This window comes from Filicampus tigris, chromosome 10 (genome assembly GCF_054856515.1).
Source record: "Filicampus tigris isolate MCC_2025a chromosome 10, RoL_Ftig_1.0, whole genome shotgun sequence".
Classification (NCBI taxonomy): domain Eukaryota; kingdom Metazoa; phylum Chordata; class Actinopteri; order Syngnathiformes; family Syngnathidae; genus Filicampus; species Filicampus tigris.
The window spans coordinates 22,890,924-22,909,187 of NC_141226.1; the positions used below are offsets into that span (position 1 = coordinate 22,890,924).

Sequence of the window (18,264 nt, forward strand, 5' to 3'; positions counted from 1 at the left end):
CAATATGATATTATTCTGTAGATTTTATTTCGAGAGGGGAAGTACAAATGAACAACTCAAATAATGGCTGCACAAGTGTGGACACTCACGATGCGTCTTTGGTCAGCAACCTCATTCAAACGTCAGTACACACACCTGCCACGGTTTAAAATGTTTCCGATGTACCCCCAAATAAATTTGACATGTTCTAGTAGGCTTTTTCTTTTTCGGATAGTTTTTGCTGAATTGAAGAAGCCTAAATGTTTTTGTGCTAACACTGACTGCTATTTCGACAGGGCTATTAATCATCCAACAAGTCCAGGCTGTCACGCGGTCGAATCTGGCAAAAGAAACCGGAGAGCACCGTGCTCCGGAAAACGCGATTAGGTTTCACTTTGAGCAACAAGGAGCTCCAACTAAATTGCATCGTGCTGTAGTTTAAATGTATTGGATTGGACATAAATAAAATCGTAAATTCAATCAAATTTTAAAAAATCAGTTGACCACATGCAAATGTACTGTAAGTTTTGTGAGAATTTTTCTTTACATTAATATGTTCGATGCAGCCTTGGTTGTCTTTTTTTTTTGTTTTTTTTTACTATTTATACATGGTCGTTTTTTTCCCCCCCAAAACGCCTTACCATACATTACGGTTTTTTTTTTCCCAAAAAACACCTTCTATAAATGGTCGTTTTTTTTGTTTTTTTCATGAAAAACACCTTACTATACATGGTCTTTTTTTTTTTCACAAAAAACGCCTCACTTAAAAAAAACAAAACAAAAAAAACGCCTTACTATACATGGTCATTTTTTAGGCCAAAAAAAGCCTTCCTATACATGGTCGTTTTGTTTTTATTCACAAAAAAACGCGGCTTCCTATACATGGTCGTTTTTTGTTTTTTTTTTCACAAAAAACACCTTACTATACATGGTCATTTTTTTTCACAAAAAAATGCCTATACATGGTCGCTTTTTGGGCCAAAAAACGCCTTCCTATACATGGTCGTTTTTTTTTTTCTTTTTTTCACAAAAATCACCTTACAATACATGGTCGCTTTAATTTTTTTTTCACAAAAAACGCCTTGGTCGTTTGTTTCAGCTTGACTATAAAAGTGGCCGAGTCTGAGACCCCCTGCCAGGTGATGGTTCTCTCTCTCCGAGTAGCATGCAGCTTACATATAAAAGGGCAGCAGATTGCCTGCATTTACATGTCAGCGCCCCGACGAGCAACAGGTTGCCAAGGCGACTGTCCTCTTCACAAAAGAACAAACATCTGCGATGTCGATCGAGTGCTGCTGAGCCATTTTCTGAACAGACGTTCACCGAGGTAGGCTAGGTCAAGTGTCAATACAATCAATTCAGTTCGACGCAACAGAAGAAAGCTTGCGATTGATTCATCCATTTATTTGTCATGTACAAATTGTATTCTGGTGGTACAAAGATGTTGTAAGCCTCCAGTGCTCAACCTTCTGTCGGCTGTATTGCAGTACAAAAAAAAAAAAAAACGAAGAAAAAAAAAAGCAAATACCGGCATGATCGTGGTCAAGAGGTACTTTGGCAAATATAAATTACGTGTTAGAAGGCAAGCGGATATCTTGAACAATGCAATGTAAGGGGACAGAAAACAAGCAATGAGTTGGCCTCGGTCAACTTTCATTAAAAATAATAATAAAAATCCATAAAAATATTTTATTTTAAACACACTTAAAACAAGTGGACACGGGAAGAGCCTTTCTTCCAATTCTTCATTGTTACGTACACCGACTCACATTTTGTATGGAGATTTCTGCTCGCCTGCAATAAACTGTATTTAACACATATATTATGTACTGTGCAACTAGGTATGTCAATTTCCATTTTAACATCCGTGAACTGTAACCTCTTTCCTACTACTGACACAAGTGGGTAAAACGCACAATTTCAAAGCGGGCAAGAAGGATAAGGAGGGAGGAGAAGACGCGGGTGAACATGATAACTCCGTGTGACACAGTCTGCACGTACTATTCCCAATGTCCTTGTCTTTGTTCAGCAAATCTCTGTGCTGGGCAACTATAGCACACACTGCACACAGAGGAGAGAAAACGAGTGAAACGGCAACGGACAAATGGGGGGGGGGGGGGGGGGGTCAACGGGATTTTAGTGTACGTTTGTGATCCGAGAAGGCGGACAGACAGCGTGCGTCCAGTTTGGGCGCTGAGCCGGAGGGAGGACATTTTGAATCCTTTCAGAGGTATTGTTGTAGAAAGTGCAACAGCATTATCTCGTAGTGTTCTCCAGACTCCGGGCAGCGGATACTGTGCCGCTCATTGGGGTACACCTGCAATGTAGATAGAAAGCAAAACTATTGACGTGACCTCGCGTCTTTCAAAGAAGTGCTGAGCGCATCCTGTCAAAACCTTTGCAAGCCAACAGAAACTGTCGGGGTGTTGGGTTGATATTTTCCACGTACATGCGCATGGGCAGCTGTTCAGTGGTTCATGACTTTTTTTTGCACTACTTTCTTTTTCTCTAACAGGGAACTGAATGGGAGAATTCACAAAAAGGTGTTTGATCCACAGACATAAGCAAGGGCGTCCACTTCTGTGTCTGTCTGTTGTAGCCTGCTGATGTCAACTTTTGACACTACGCTCAAGTGGCCAAATTGTTAGGTGTGGGGGCGTCAAAATGCAAATAGCGAAATGAAGAGCACTATTTAAATAACAATTGTGATTAAACCAGGACTGTCATTTGGTCAATTCCAAAGTGAAGTTTGCCTTTTAGCTCCTTGTTATGCTACGTTTACACTACGGTTAAAACGGGATGGTTAGGGGACAGCTGGCGTCAAGTTCCCGCGAGGCCAAAAACCAAAATGGTTCCAAACCTAGGAAAAAGGTCGCGGCTTATAGTCCGGAAAATACGGTCATGTTGCGTTTGTGGAATAGGAGGAATCCACCCGTTTTTTTAGCTAGCTCAGGGGGCGGCCATTTTGTCACTTCAAGATGATGTCATCGAACTTCAGACAAGATGTCATCGAAGTGGCTCAGGGCTGAGATAACGACCAATCACGGCTCACCTCTTTTCTGAAGCTGAGCCATGACTGGTCAAAATGGCCAACTTTGATATAACTGCATCTCATTACAAATACAATCGTATTATATTTGTACTATAAATACTCATAATGGTCAAAAGTGAGCGTTTCTTTCAAACATAATTCACTATTGTTCTATGGTCAACGTGTGTGTGTGACAGTAACCTGAAGTTGATAGGGCTTCCCAGCACGGATGATCTGTGACACCAAGAAATTGGTGTGGAAAAAGTGCACATTTTCATCGAGAAATCCATGAAGAATCAGCAAACGGTTGGGCCTGCAACGACATTAACAATGAATACCGTCGACCTCCGCGTGCCGGCTTGATTCACAGCCACGTCGATTCCTCAGGCCATCATAGCAAGCCAGCGAACGTGAAAAGGTCAAAAGGAATGGCGTGCTCAAATCCAACCCACTCGCTGGGCAGCTTGTCCACGTGCAGAGCCACAGAGCCTTCCTCGTAGCCCTGCTGGTTGTTCTCGGGCACGTCCATGTAGCGTTCCGTGTAGCCCGTGTCGTACGCCATCCACACAGTCACCGGAGCACCTGCAATGGCCAACTGACAGAGGTGCGAATGCCGTCATGCGGTGGTCTGGTACAGCGACGAAAATAAAACGCGTAGGATCACGAAGTACCTAAAATTTAGGAAAATGGAAATGTGTAGCACGGCGTGATGTTACGCAAGGGCAGGGTCGTTTATTTGCTGGTGCTCAGCTTCAACTCTTTGCTCTCTTTCTTTAACGGGGTTTCCAGTCTTTCTATGCCTTGTCGAACACTGACATCTTGTGGGCAGGAATGGAAACTACAACTCTTCTAACATTCACTACTCACAATTTCGGGTGAAATCTCAGCATGACCCTGGAACTGACTACAACCTTTACAGGTTAACTTAATTTGACCTTTTTTTTTAAACTTTTGAAAGCACTGTCCAGTGCTGCAGTACTTTTTACTCAAAATGGCAAAATTCACAAGAGAAAGTCACAACAACAATGCTCGCAGAACAAAGTGGCCAATGAACAAATTACTGGTATGATTACTTCAGATGGTCGTTGTTGCTATCATCATGGAACTATTATTGTTGATGATGTGGCTGTCTCGTACGACTTAAATCTTTTTTTTTTTTTCCAGTGTGGCACTTCAAACCTATAGACAATCATTTGTGTTTCAGTGGTTTTTTTTTTTGGTTTTTTTAAACCTAAAGGTAAACACAAAACGTTTAGGCCCGCTAACCTTGAATACGTTCGGTCGCTGGATGAGGCCCATGAGAGAGAGGAAGCCGCCGTAGGACCAACCATGGATGGCCACGCGGCTAAGGTCCACAAAGTTGAACTTCTCGGCCACATACTGAAGGCCCTCCACCTGGTCTTCGATCTCCACTTGACCCTGCCGACAACAATCCACAGTGTGGTCCTTCAACTGACACGCACGGCAACGAACGACATTGGCAGACCGAAAAGAGTCATTTAAAAAAAATCAGGTTACCATTTTGTTTTTGAGTGCGCCTTCAAATTCAAGGCCCCTCTGACAAGACCCCCTCCCATCAATGACAACTACAGCGTAGCCCAGTGAGGCCAGCGTGTTCAGGCGGAGGTACTTCATCCCCTTGAAGGAGTTGTTAACCAACTGCACCTGAGAAAACAAAAGGATCAACAACAGATTTACAGTAGCGATCGACCCATGTTTTTTTCCAGGACCGATACGATGCCGATTATTAGTAGTCAAGGAGGCCGATAAACGATACTTGGAGCGGATCTTCTTTTTCAGTAAAAACGAAAATATTGGCGTCAAAATCTAAAAAAATAAAATAAATAAAACTCTTAACTTTGCCGGAACGTCGTTAAGCATGCTTATTGAACAATATTTCACATTTGCAAAATCGTTGTCAAATTTGAATTAAGTCCAGGGAGCTCAGCATGTCTTAAAAAAAGTGAAATGAAAACTTAAACAACCGCTCCTTATAGTTTTCAACAGTAAATAAAGCTCTCCAAAATTTCTAAATGTTAAAATTTCACTTGTCTTTGTTTTCGATTTTAAACAAAAACAAAAGGTGCAGAGTGCTGTCAGTAGAATCTCTTATAAAATGAACTGAAAATGCAAAAAAAAATAGTTCCTTGAAGTTAACACAGTTTTAAATTGATTTATTATCATCTATCAGATTTTTTTTTTTTTTTTTTTTAAAAAAGGCCGACACCGACATTCATCAAAATATCGAATATCGGCGCCGATAATCGGTCTATCGCAAATTTACGGTAAGGACCGCAGGTACTGTAGGTGCCACACAGTGTGAATCCGAAAGTCACTTGCCAAAACAACACAGCATGGCCGGGGCAAAGAACACTTGGTGACACCAACCTGTGGGCCTCCATACACAAAGAGAACAGTGGGATGCTTCCTGCCGGGCTGCAGGTTGTGAGGCTTGTAAACCATCCCATAAAGCTGGAAGCCAGACTTGCCGGGAAAGTCGAAAATCTCGGGCGGGTTGTAATCTCCTGGGCAACCTGGCAGACACACCAATGCCTCGTCAAGCGTCTGCTTCTGTCTTACGCAACAAAGCTGTCATTTGAAATCCGCCTCAGAGGGCCAGCTGCATTTTTCTGTCACCTGGTTGGCAGTTCGACTAGCAAAACACGTCTTTAGCGATCCGCGCACAGTAATACGTTTGGAATCTCTAATAAGCCTGATGTATTTCATTCTTATCATGTCATATTTTTACATCAATCGATTAGAAAATTCTCTGATGTGGAACTTGTTAAGTTTCATTTTGGTAGTTGCTTTGATTTGATTGTACTGATGTATTGTCTTGACGGTTTCTATAATTGTGATGTGACTAAAGTTTCCAGGTAGTTGAACAGACATAACGGACTCCCAAACCCAAACATTTGCGAATCCACACACTGAGACCAAAGCTGTTTCTCCCTGTCTCTGTGAATTACATGAACATCAACTTTGACACAAAGCACTCTATCTAAATGGTCAGAATTGTCTGGAGGGACTAAAAATAGCCTAGCAAAGTCCTTGATATAATCAAGATCCCGACTACACTTTGTCCCGGTTCTCGTGATTGCGCCAAAATTAAAAGGCACAAACCGGCAGGCGACCTTCACACTTGACCGGAAAAGCTATTGAAGAAAATGTCATCCTCAGACTGTATTTAATTCTGTCTATAGAGCGCACCATAGACAAGCTGCAACCACTAAATTGGAAACAGCACAAAGGAAAACAGAAGTGAAAATATGGCTGCGTGCCACAACAAAACACCGAAAGGATATTTATTCAATGTCATCCTGGTCACTGAATAAAAAAAAAAAAAAAAAGTTCTCACAATGATTCTTCAGGGATGTAACGATTCACTCAATTCGATTCATCGATTGCAATTTTTTTTTTTTGCATCGATGCATATTCTAATCAGTTTAAATCGATTTTCGATTCATCCCTATTTATTAGCTGTGACATCATAAAGTACATGGAAAAGTTGAGGTTTCTGGAAGAGGTTGACAAAGTTGAAAGAGAGTCTATCATTTACCCGGCGACTCCATCATGCTGGCCCAGACTTCAGGCGCCATGTGCGACGGATCACCTTCCGAGCCGGTCAACTTGTAGACGTGGACGCAGGGAGGCGTACTCACGTTACTGTAGTGGCTGACGAAAAAGTCAAAGTTCTGCCGAGCGAGAGGGGAGACACGGCAGAGGAAGTCATGTAGACAACAACATCCGACCACCGCCACCAACTAGGGTCGACATTGACAGTAACGCATCTTACTTGACTAACGGAGCAGCTATGAGAAAAGCCAGGCTTGGTGAGTCTGACCACGTCTCCGGGCGAGTCATAGCTGACCACGTAGAGGTGATGCTCCAGGGGAGTGTCTCTGGTGCCTTGGAAATACACCAACTTTGTAATCTCATTCACCCAGATCTAATAAAGGTCAGGTGGAGAGGTTCAGGCAATCAAACATGTACAATTCAATGAGATCATCTCGCCGTCTCATGTGTCCGATAATTCGCTTTTTTCTTTTCTTCAGACAACGAGGTTTTTGTTGATCTCCTTTATTTAGCTAAATAAAGACCTCATTGTCTGAAGAAAAGAAGAAAAAAAAATGAATGTATAAATTGTACGTATCAAACCAAGAGGTATGTTGTCGTACCTTGGACCCATGTCTGGCAAGCACTTCCCATTCTCCGCTAGTCAATGCAACTTCCTCCTTGATTGCACATTTAAATTGTCCTGTTGGAAAAGGATCGAAGAATCAGCATGGCATTCCAAAATGTCATTCATGAAGAAAAAAAAAAGGTTCATGAAGAAAAATAACCTTTTCAATAAAAAGGTTCTCGGCTTAACAACTATCAACAGCGCTCATCCTGACCTTCTGTGTGCTGGTAATCCTCTGTCCACTTGTAGCAGCTGGGTTGTAACAGGGATGTGATTTTATACAGATGACTGAAACCCATTTTAGACTCATTGATCCAAATGAAACTCAACTCTTCATCCGATGTTTGAACAAATGGATAAAATATGTCATGGACCTAGGGGGGGGGGAAAAAAAAAAGCACAAACGATTAATTTGCAAACAAGTGTATTATTGACCGGATTGTCGATAAAGCGGTATCGCGCAAAAATGTCGCCCAAAAAGACCAATACAAAATCTCAATTTCTCCAGAGCCCATCATCCGGTTTTCAAAATTCTTAATGCCTTGTACTCAGGTTGAAATGGCCATTCCAACCGGACACAGCATTTTGACGGACTAATTTTGGGGAAAACGTTGCTACTATCAGGTCTAAAACGATGAATCGAATAACTCAAATAGTCACCGATATCATAGCGCAAAACGTGAAGACGGCAACCCCAATAATACTTTGTGAACAACGCAAAATCAATCCATCCAATTAATCGGTGGGATAAATAGTAGATCATTGATCCCAAAAAGATATCCACTAGCCGCAGCTCGAATGACTACTATCAATTTATTGCAGGTGCTATTTTTGTTCAGTCTTAAAAATGTTTTTTTTTAAAACATATAGAAGGTATAGGGCATGCATAAATACAGGAAGGACGTACATTAATCCAGACGTCGGTGGTCTCTTCGTAGATGATATACGGTTGCGTGTTAACGGGGACTCCCTCCAAACTGGCCTGCCTCTGAGCTGGGTCGTCTGTAATCGGGATGAAGAGAGACGGAGGTAGCAGGACTAGCTGCAATTTCCTCTGACTGCGGTCCAGCAAAACTGCCCAGCCGCTAGGAAGGAGGAGCATACGGTGTTCAAATGATTTCTTGATCATCAAAGGGTTTGTTTTCATCCAATGTATTCATAGCAGGCTGACATTGTTGTCGCAAATGTCTCAAAGTTATACAAACTAAAAACATTTCTGTGTGTAATGACTCCATGTGTTTCACTTTTTACCAAAATAATGACTGTACAGACGTTCTCAAATTTTTCATACCAAGGACCACCCAAAAAAAAAAAAAAAAAAACTTTGCTGCGCAAGTACTACCATCGTGATCAACATTAAAATACAATAAGACCTTAAAAGTATATTTCACATGATTGTAAACCGCTGTAACATTATGCAGTTTGAACATGAACATTGTGCTGAGAGGAATTTGAAAAAATGCACTGAAATAAGGATTCCAATAAACCGTAGTGCACATTAAAAAAAAAAGTACCTAAATCAACATTCAAAATGAACAGTTCTTAAATATTAAATATTTAACTTAAAGCGGAAGTGGACCCAAACATTTCTTTCAAGATGATGTTCTATGCAGGCCTACTAGTTGAAACAAGGCATTCTGATGACTATTGCGTTTGTGGAATAGGAGCTAAGCAGCAAAATCCAGCCCTTTTTAGCCATCTCTGGGGGCGGCCATTTTGCCACTTGCTGTCCACTGAAAATGACATCACAACTGCTCAGGGCTCAGGTGACGACCGATCACAGCTGACCTGTTTTCTGAAGCTGAGCCATGATTGCTCGTTATTTGAGCCCTGAAGGGTGTGTGATGTCATTTTCAGTCGATTTATGAGACAAAATGGCCGCCCCCAGAGCTGGCCAAAAACGTCTGGATTAATAACTCTCACTCCACAAACGCAATATTCATCAGAATAAAGTGTTTCAACTAGTGGGCCTTCATAGAACATATTCTTAAAACAAACAAAAAAAAGATTGGGTTGACTTCCGCTTTGAAGGCAACGGACCTGCCTTCCAGCAGTGATTCTTTCATGTACCACTAGAGGGAGCCCATGTATCACGCTAACTGCCGTAACGGAATCAACACCTACTATTTGCCGTCACTTGTCCATCCTACCCTGGCGATGTATTCCGTCCCTGGGAATAAGGAGGTGAAGGGGACGACCAGCCCTTTATCTTGCATGCTCACAATCTGCAAACACGCGCACATACGCACTGTCAGGAGTGTGCGGTGATAATGCCATTGACGAGAAAAGACAAGTCATGTCTGACTCACTCTTCCTTGATGGTCTGTCTTGATCTCCGCCAGTTTAAGTGTGGCCTGTGGATTCTTGCTACCTAGACATCCCAAAGTAAACGGTTCCGTTAAGTAGCAGTGAATACAGGTTTAGTGGTGTACTGCAAAACTGTGCGTATGACTGCAGTAACCTGTGCGGGGGTATCTGTACGCATCCGCTTTGCGCTCTTCCAGAGCTGGAGATGGCACATGGATAATTTCCACTTCCGTTTCATCTACCTCCTCATACAGCAGACACACTGTTTTCCCCCCACTTGAGTCTGGGGGGGGGGGGGGGCGTATACACAGCAAATTAGCTTAAAAAATACAACAAAGGTGAAACAACAATGGATGTATGCGGAGCAATTTTCCGAAAGGGCAGCATAAAAATTTGTCGGTTTGAGTTTGTATGTGCTGACCTTCCTCTGCGGAGGGGTTCCACCAGTAGCCAGTAAAACGATCAAACTCTTCTTGGATGACAAATGTTGCTACGCCTGCCGACTTGGGGTCTTCTTTGACATTATCCACACCTGGAAAATAGTTTTTTTTTTGTTATACATTTCTGTTGTTCCAATAGAGCTTTTCCTGACATTTTAATTTGCCAAGAAGCCTTAAAGTATTAAACAAACATGGACGCTTGGTACCCATCATAATTTTTCTTTTTTTTTTTATCCAAACGCTGGTCGTGCCGTAAACAAAACGGACTGCAATTGTACATCTTCACACCTTTATGACAGTAGGTGAGTCTCTTTTCCTCCCCAGTCTTGATGTTAGCTATCCACAGGTCATTGTTGTTAATGAAGGCTATGAAGTCGGGGTTTCCCGGGCAGATCTTTGGATCCATTCGGGTGCCCGAGCACTGGGTCTTGATCTCCACAGGCTTTACAGGAGCGGACTGCTAAAACCAGAAGACAGGAAGAGAAGAGGGATATTTGAATGGAAAAAAAAAAAAAATATATATATATATATATATATATTTTAGTCTGAACATAAACGAACAGATACGGAACACTGCCACGTTCATTTTGCACCGAGCAGACAAGATTTGCCGCAAGTTGAACCGGACAATCGAGGCCAGGGCGCATGCTTCTTGAATCCCTCAAACCAGACCGAAACATCCTACAGGGGGGATTCATTGAAGAGCATTTAAAACGGCAGTCTACTCACAATGAAGCCGTTGTTGCCTCCGTCCCGACAGTAAAACAGGCTATTGCTAGCCTGGAAGAGGAACAGGCCCGTCTGTGTGTGGTAGTCATAAGAGGTGATTCCAAACGCTCCGAGGCGTTTGCGCTCCCTCAGCAGTTCTTCCTCTCGTGAGTAGGCCCCTTGGTGTGGCGTCGCCTTCAGGCAAAAGCAAATGCTCAATTAACATCCACGCGCGGAAATGAAAAAGGAAAAAAAAAAAAAATTGAGATACGAGCGCTGCGCGGTAGCAGTGAACTCAAGCCTACTCATTTCACAGCAAGCAGCAGTTCGGCAAATAGTGTACGATTCTTCCATAAGGCGGCTTCAAAGCTGTTCATTGCCACTCCCAGTTAAGAAGAAAAAATATCACGTTGTGTACTTAAAACAACCACATTAAAGTCTGCTAGCTTAATGCTAACGCGCGATGGGAAATGCCATAGACAGGCTAATGAAACGCATTGGCGATGCAGTGCTAAGGCAGGGATAATGCAACAATACTTGACAGGCATATATTCTTTATCCTCTACAAAGAGGAAATAATATCACTGTCTTCCTGAACACCAGAAGGAGCTGCACAACATCCATTAAATTGAAGCAAAAAATGTGGCAAAAAATGTTTACTTTCTTTACAGTCTATTATGTCAGTACCGTATGTTTTTAATAAAGCGCAATATTGCAGAGTGTTATTTGTATTTATTAAAAATATATATATAATCCACCATATCAGGATTGCAGCTGATGCCACACTAAGCAAAAATAGTGGAAACTCACCTGGAAATGATCCAGCATTTGTTTCCACGACAAGACTAGGAGAGCCTCTTTGCGGATCTTCTTTGGGATTTCTGAGTAGAGCAAAGAGTTCTCTCTGCTTCCATAAGGCATTCCTGATAAACGCACGGAAAAAGACACAAAAGACACCTTGAACTAAAACCAGAGACGAGGAGAAATTTCACGATGGCGTTGCTGTCATGTCATGAAACCCCATTTGTGCTGCACAGGGTAGAAAAAAAACGTGACTTGGGGTCGAAGAGGTCAAAATGAAAGCGAAAGGGAGCAAGTGAAGCCCGTGTCAAAAACTTCATGTAACCTACCGAGGTAGTATAACCGGTGGGAATGGGGCGCATTTTCATCCTTCTTCTGCACAAACTGGAAGTCATGGGGAGCCTTGTTGGCGATCATGCCCGAGTACTTCCTGCTACAATGGATGATGTCACGGAGTCCCTCCCACGAGTGTTTCTCCACAAAGAACTGGGAGGGCACGTCCTCCATGTCCACCACCTCCGTGCTGTCGGATAGGCCGTCCACAGCCGTCATCCTAACTGTAACACAGCTGAACGTTGAACATTGCATACAGAGGATTAGTGGACCGAAACAACTTTCAACTCACTTCCTCTTTGTAATCGCAGTGGAACTTCCTCCTTTTTTTTTTTTTTTTTTGTTCCAGGGTGAAGCTGCCACCACCACCGTGAAACCTCTTTTTATGCGTTGCATCTGCTTGGCAAAATTGAACTGTCTACGTCATTGATATTTACCAATAGCAGTCGCCGATATCTGTCGCTGGCGCCACCTTGTGGCCAGTCTACTATTAAGAAGCATGGCTGACAGAACGTGTCCATTAAGATGCCATTTCTGTTTAAAATGTTTATATTATTTCTTAGAGTGCATTATTGGCGTGTTGCTAGTACGAACATTCGCTAACTCAGTTTGGGTGATATAATGACTTACGGTATTTTACGGTACTACATGTATCTACTTAATTTACACATTTATCTGCTTTCATCGAAAGACACAGTAGAATGTTATAATTCAGTGCATTTACGGGGTCTATTTGTCGAATGCAGTACAGGCAATACAGCATTTTTACTTACCTGTGTCTATTATAACTGGTGCTATACTCGTCTGTTGCCTACTTTTTTGAACTTGTACATACCAATTTTTTTTTTATATTATGAATAGTATTTTTCCACTGGATGGTTGTATTTTTTCTATTTTATCTTGAATCCATTTAATATTTTTTCTTATTTTGAGTAGGTTGAAAACATTAAATGAACAATTCGCATAATCTTGAACTAAGATTAAAACTCTGGGAGTTGTCAGTTTTGTTTTGCACTTTTGTTATAATTTATTACAAACGGATCCTAATTCAGAGTGAGTCATGTGTGTTTTATTTTGAATTTGAATTCAAAATTGCAGAGTGACTGTTGTGCCTTTTGTCCGAAAAAAATCAAAGTGATTTCTTTAAAACGATGTCATTGGTTTAATCGAAATTTTATGTATCATAGGTGTGAGTGGTATCGGTTACTTGGTATCAGTATCAGTGAGTCTCCAAGAGTTCGGTATTCCTCCTAGTTATTGATCTGAAAAAAAGTAGTATCAAATCTCCCTAATATTTACAGTAAACTTAATTGAACACCGAATTATCCAACATTTGGAGTGTTTCCCTTTGGAGGTTCCACTGTAACTACATCAGTTAGACTAGACCAACATTTAGTTTCATCAGCATCAGTGAAATGAGAAACTATACCTTTTCCAGATACCCTCTTTAGTCTCGCAAAGCTTGACCTTCTTGACACTATGCATTCACCGGTCAACGCGCCTCTCGAAGCCTGCAACATGTGATCAGCAGGTACAGCGGTGAAATTCCTCAAATAGTGTTCACAATCACACAATTGTCTGCTTTTTCCCAGCAGATAAGTCAAGCTTTAAAAATAGTTTCCCCCCCCCCCCCCCGTGTTTGTTTCCTGATGCATCTGTCCAAACAACATGCCCTGAAGAAAAATGAGTGGCACAAAGTAAACCCTTCACCGAGACGTTATGCAGCACAGAGGCTTAGAAGCAGCAAATGTTGAAGTTAGGAGTAATGTTTGTTATCTTTTGGAGGAGACTACAATATTTGTCTTCAGCTCTGTTAGAACCAAAGTACAGTGTCCATGCAATTCTCCACATTCCTTCCTTTATAATCGGAGTAGGGTAAGGGATTAGTGTGAGGAAAACTGACGAAGGGAAAATGTACTTTATACTCTGGAGAAGAGGTCCATTTATGATTGTGTTAGGACAGTGGTTCTCAAAGTTTGAACACAAAACAATTACTCAACTAAATGTGCAAACTGTGCATAGTGGATCAGATTATATTATTTTATAACATCAATATTAAATCTACTACCACATGCCCACAGTTCAAAGAGATAAAGTGTGATAATGATAAGAGTGACAGGAAGTGAATTTACTGCGCACTCCAGCCACTAGTTTACGCTGTAAACAAATGCAGTGCAGCTCAGTCTCTGTATAACAAATGTCATGGCTATGAATATGCTTTAGGCGGTGTGTTAAAGTCATTTGAAGCATTTAAAAAATAAAATGTACAGTACATGTGTTTTCAGAGGGTGTTTTTGTATCACACGTTTTCTTTATTGTTCGTAACTTGTGTAAAAATGGGTTGCAAAGTGCGGGACCCAGGGTAACGACATTTAAGAAGCGGTGGTTGGAACACCACTTTGACAAATAAAACGTCCACCTAGTTTTTTTATGAACAAGCAAATTATGCTGTTTCATTTTATGATGGTCGTTACTTGGAACATTACGAATCACTGTGCTAGGAGGTTATGACAGTGCAAACTTGGAGGAACTGTCACCGGTTGTCTATAAAAGGAACATAGAATGAATGTAAAATCTGTTTATCTATCTTTGTACTCTGTACAACAGTACTATTAGTTCACAAAGTATGATCAAGTCACTTTCTAAGCGATGTGACATTCAGTATTGTGGTTAATATGGATGACATAAACCGGGAACAACAAACGAGATTACTCATAATTGTAAATCTCCGGATCTTTGTTCTTGACATATAACAAAATATTTATGTAGCCAACGGGTAAACTTTATTGGTGGCGTGAAACGAAATTCCAGCAATTATGCTGATGTTGGGAAGAAGCTGTCGACAATAGATCTTTGTTCTGTGGTTTTATTTACTGACACATCGGGAGCACCGGTCAATTCAGATCCCGGTGTTGAACATTTGCCACACGCAACGGTAAAATTAATCTGGCAGCGGCTGGTAAAACCCGAACTTGGTTTTCGGGCAGAGTAGAGAGTGGATAAATCCTTTTTTCTTTGAATTTGACATCATTGTTCTTTTCTGTCATTTGCGCTCCGAAGCTATCCTGCTAACGATTGCTACCGTTAATTTAGCTCCAAGCTAGCTGGCCGATAGCTAATGCTAGCGGTTTCGGGTTTGCGTTAAAAAAAAAAAAAAAAAAACGTACACCCTCCGTGCGAAACAAACCCAAATAAATGGAATTACTTACCAAACTACCCGTTGTTTGTTATACCGAGTAGGAGGCTTTACTAGCTGGTTGTCAATATTTTGCGACAGATAAAGGTTGTAGCCATTTCCCAGAGTGGCCACACAAAAATGTAGCTTGCTTCCACAGCGGAAAGCGGGCGGAACCCTTGCTCGGAATTGTGCTGTACACACCCGGGACACTTTCAGGATTGCACTGTGCCACTCCCGATGGGGTCATCGGTGTTGGCGTCACTAATCCACGCTTGACTCTTCATTCTGCAGCTTTGCTATGGCGCAACAATTCTTCGAAGTACTGAGCGGCATTAGGGAAAAAAAATGTTTTGTTTAAACAGCTTGCCACTCAGTCTAATTAAGTGAATATCCAAATGTATTTATGCATGTCGTCGCTGCCCTGTGAAAAACACTTATCTCCAATTTTGGAAACTTTTTAAATTTTCACTTTAATGCGATTTCTGTAACACGGAAACATGATTCAGGTAGAAATAAGAAAAAAAAAAAAAAGGAGATTTTTTCACATGACAGCGACGATATGCTTTAGAATAACGCAGAGCTACACTTTGTGCTTGAACACATCCAGCATTATGCAAAATATATTTGTAAGACGGTCAATATTTCTTAAGAGAAATCCTCAAGGCAGGCAGGCAGGCAATCAATGAACATTCGGAATATGAATGAACAATTCAAGCAGACAGGTTTTGTGGAGTACCCATTTTTGTTTTTTATTTATACAAAGTGTACAGCCATTTTACTTCAGGGGGATGAAACGGGAAGAGTGCGTAGCTCCAATACCGGGACGACCGTGCTTGACCGGCTTGTAGGTGATGGAGAACTCGCCCAAGTAGTGCCCACACATCTCAGGCTGTGGGGACAAACCGCTTTATTTAGTAATATGACAAATATCTTATGTCAAATACATGCTTATTTTTCCACATTGGATGATTGCACAATACGATTTGAACTCAAGTGTTTCCCTGTGGGGGCAAATTCAGAATTGGCATCTTTGCATAGTTGAAATATAACCACACAATCAGTTATGCGCATTTGACCACTCACCTTGATCTCAACCTGGTTGAAGGTCTTTCCGTTGTAGACGCCAACCATGGAGCCGACCATCTCGGGCAGGATGACCATGTCCCTCAGGTGGGTCTTCACCACCTCGGGCTTCTCCATGGGTGGAGCTTCCTTCTTGGCCTTGCGCAGACGCTTCAGGAGGGACTGCTGCTTACGGCGCAGGCCGCGGTTCAGCCTCCTCCGCTGACGGGCACAGTACAGCTGCATCAGCTGCTCACTGCACAGGGGAAAGAGAGATTTGGGGTTAAACCTCAATAAACTCTCAATCCTAATTTATTCACCAATTTAATAAAAAAGGCCCTGTATTACATTGCAATACACTGTAAAGCTGATACTACTACCACGGGCCTGAAGCATAATGTTTAAAAGTAAGGTCAAATCTACTTTCCCATTGTGGGGCATGAAAGGAACTCAATCCCAGTGCACCCCGGACAATTTGCTTATCGATACTTGCAAATTATCTGTACAATCTAACAACAACAAAAATAATCACCCTATTCACACCTGTCCACATATTTTTACACTCCTTCACAATCCTAACATCAGCGAACACGGAAGAAGATCCAAATTGTGATTGGCAGTGGTGGAATTGGGTGAGCAGCTGCTATCGTCTCGCATACCGGTGAGTATTGTAACATTTTTTTTCAACTACATTTGTTGTTGCGTGTTTAGGTATCTGTTGGATTTTTCTTACTATGCTGATAACAAGAATAAAATTCTAATAACAGATTCATCGACCAAATAACTTAATCAGGCCCTATTTATAACAACTGTATTGCAAAAATTAAGCAAGTCTGGCTAACCCACTTGTGGTGTTTTACGTTTCGTGTTAGCATTAACTAGTTGTTTTTATGTTTAGTTTGACAGCACACTTCAACATGGAATGGCAACAAACTGCTTGAAGCAAGCAATCATCTTTTTCTTTAATGCATGTCATGGCGTGAACAGAGTTCGCTGCCATCATCTCACGCTGAAATTTTTGCCCAAGTCAGTGCAAATGAATAAAGTCCAGTGAGACAAGCATCATTATCTCAGTCAGGTCAGTCAATTAGAAGTTGACAACTTTCTTTCCAGGGAGGAAATAATACACAGTCGATCCAGAAGCCCAATTGCGTAAACCAGGACACTGAAAAGTCCTTGCATGTCCAACTTACTAGGACATGTCCAGAAGCTGGTCCAGATCAACACCCCTGTAGGTGAATTTCCTGAAGGTACGCTTCTTCTTGATCTCTGCATCCGCCTGGGAAGGGAAACATGGACATAAAAAAATATCACCCAAACTAAATCACAAGAAGTATCTTAATTAGTACATGAGTGTATGGCGTAAATGTCTAGAAAGTCCCCCGAATGCACACTTTACACGGAATTGTTACGAACGGCAGTAGCTAAGTTAGCCTAGCACAGTCGGTCATGTAACCATACAGCCTGTGAACACATTTCGCCGATATGAATGATCAACATTTAAGACTGGGGGGTTGTTAACGGTACCAAACAAACGAACGCTGCATTCGTTTGCCCCGAACGTTGTTGGAGGGGGTCAGATGCATTTGGATGGTTTTCAGAAGCTTAGCGGTGAGTTAGCACCTACCATCTTGCCGAGAATTCCGGGGGAAAGGGAAGCCTGAAATCTCGTTCGTTCTCATATCGCGCGAATTCAGTCATTCACATCCGGCTGTTTTTTTCCTGGTAGCAATACCTCCAGTAGACGGTAGGTAGCAGCAAAGCTCTAAAAACAAACTTGATATTGCAACAAACGTACGGGAGTTATCGAGTTGTTTTTTTCCCACCTTGTTATGGCGTAAAATGTATCTTAAAATTATCTAGCGAGACACTGGTGGTGTCTGGAAAACCATTGCACGGAGAATACATGTGTTGATAATATTATACAATGGCACTAATTATTGAAAATTAAACTAGCATTAGTAGACTATATTTATAACTTGCCACATACCAAAATACTTTACATTAAATGTTTTGATTTTTCAATTTTTTATTGTTTGGATTAAAAGGATTAAAATGCCTTTTTTAAATTCCTCCTGAAGGCTGCTGTTTTTGTTTGCACTTCAGTGTTGCTGACGATTGAATTTTACGCATGGGATGAATAAAATATCTATCTTTAAAATAAGAGGTGGAAAGTTCTGGGTCAGAGATAGTATAAAAATAACTGCGTTTTCAGAAAAACGAAAATTGCAGTCATGTCACA

The 18,264-nt window shown here is 41.5% G+C and overlaps 2 protein-coding genes across 3 annotated transcripts; both read right to left on the minus strand.

Annotated features, from left to right (window-relative positions):
• Positions 1-1,362: 1,362 nt before the first annotated feature.
• Positions 1,363-15,178, minus strand: LOC147141394 (dipeptidyl peptidase 9-like). 2 transcript variants are annotated; one of them, XM_086043810.1, is made up of 21 exons: positions 14,992-15,178; positions 13,212-13,293; positions 11,779-12,017; positions 11,459-11,571; positions 10,670-10,843; positions 10,229-10,397; positions 9,922-10,032; positions 9,655-9,783; positions 9,503-9,564; positions 9,318-9,418; positions 8,101-8,278; positions 7,408-7,567; positions 7,189-7,268; positions 6,807-6,959; positions 6,570-6,705; positions 5,399-5,544; positions 4,529-4,675; positions 4,277-4,429; positions 3,463-3,605; positions 3,212-3,323; positions 1,363-2,296 (listed from the first exon to the last, which is right to left on the minus strand). In XM_086043810.1, exons 2-21 carry the CDS (start codon positions 13,265-13,267, stop codon positions 2,204-2,206), a joined length of 2,655 nt encoding a protein of 884 aa, XP_085899936.1. In that variant the 5' UTR covers positions 13,268-13,293; positions 14,992-15,178; the 3' UTR covers positions 1,363-2,203. The 2 variants fall into 2 exon arrangements, with proteins under 2 accessions (XP_085899936.1, XP_085899935.1); XM_086043809.1 differs by having other exon boundaries at positions 10,229-10,400; positions 14,992-15,177.
• Positions 15,179-15,683: 505 nt separating this feature from the next.
• On the minus strand, positions 15,684-17,728 carry rps15 (ribosomal protein S15). The gene is made up of 4 exons (XM_086043037.1): positions 17,650-17,728; positions 17,216-17,301; positions 16,044-16,278; positions 15,684-15,849 (listed from the first exon to the last, which is right to left on the minus strand). Exons 1-4 carry the CDS (start codon positions 17,650-17,652, stop codon positions 15,736-15,738), a joined length of 438 nt encoding a protein of 145 aa, XP_085899163.1. The 5' UTR covers positions 17,653-17,728; the 3' UTR covers positions 15,684-15,735.
• Between the last annotated feature and the right edge of the window lie 536 nt (positions 17,729-18,264).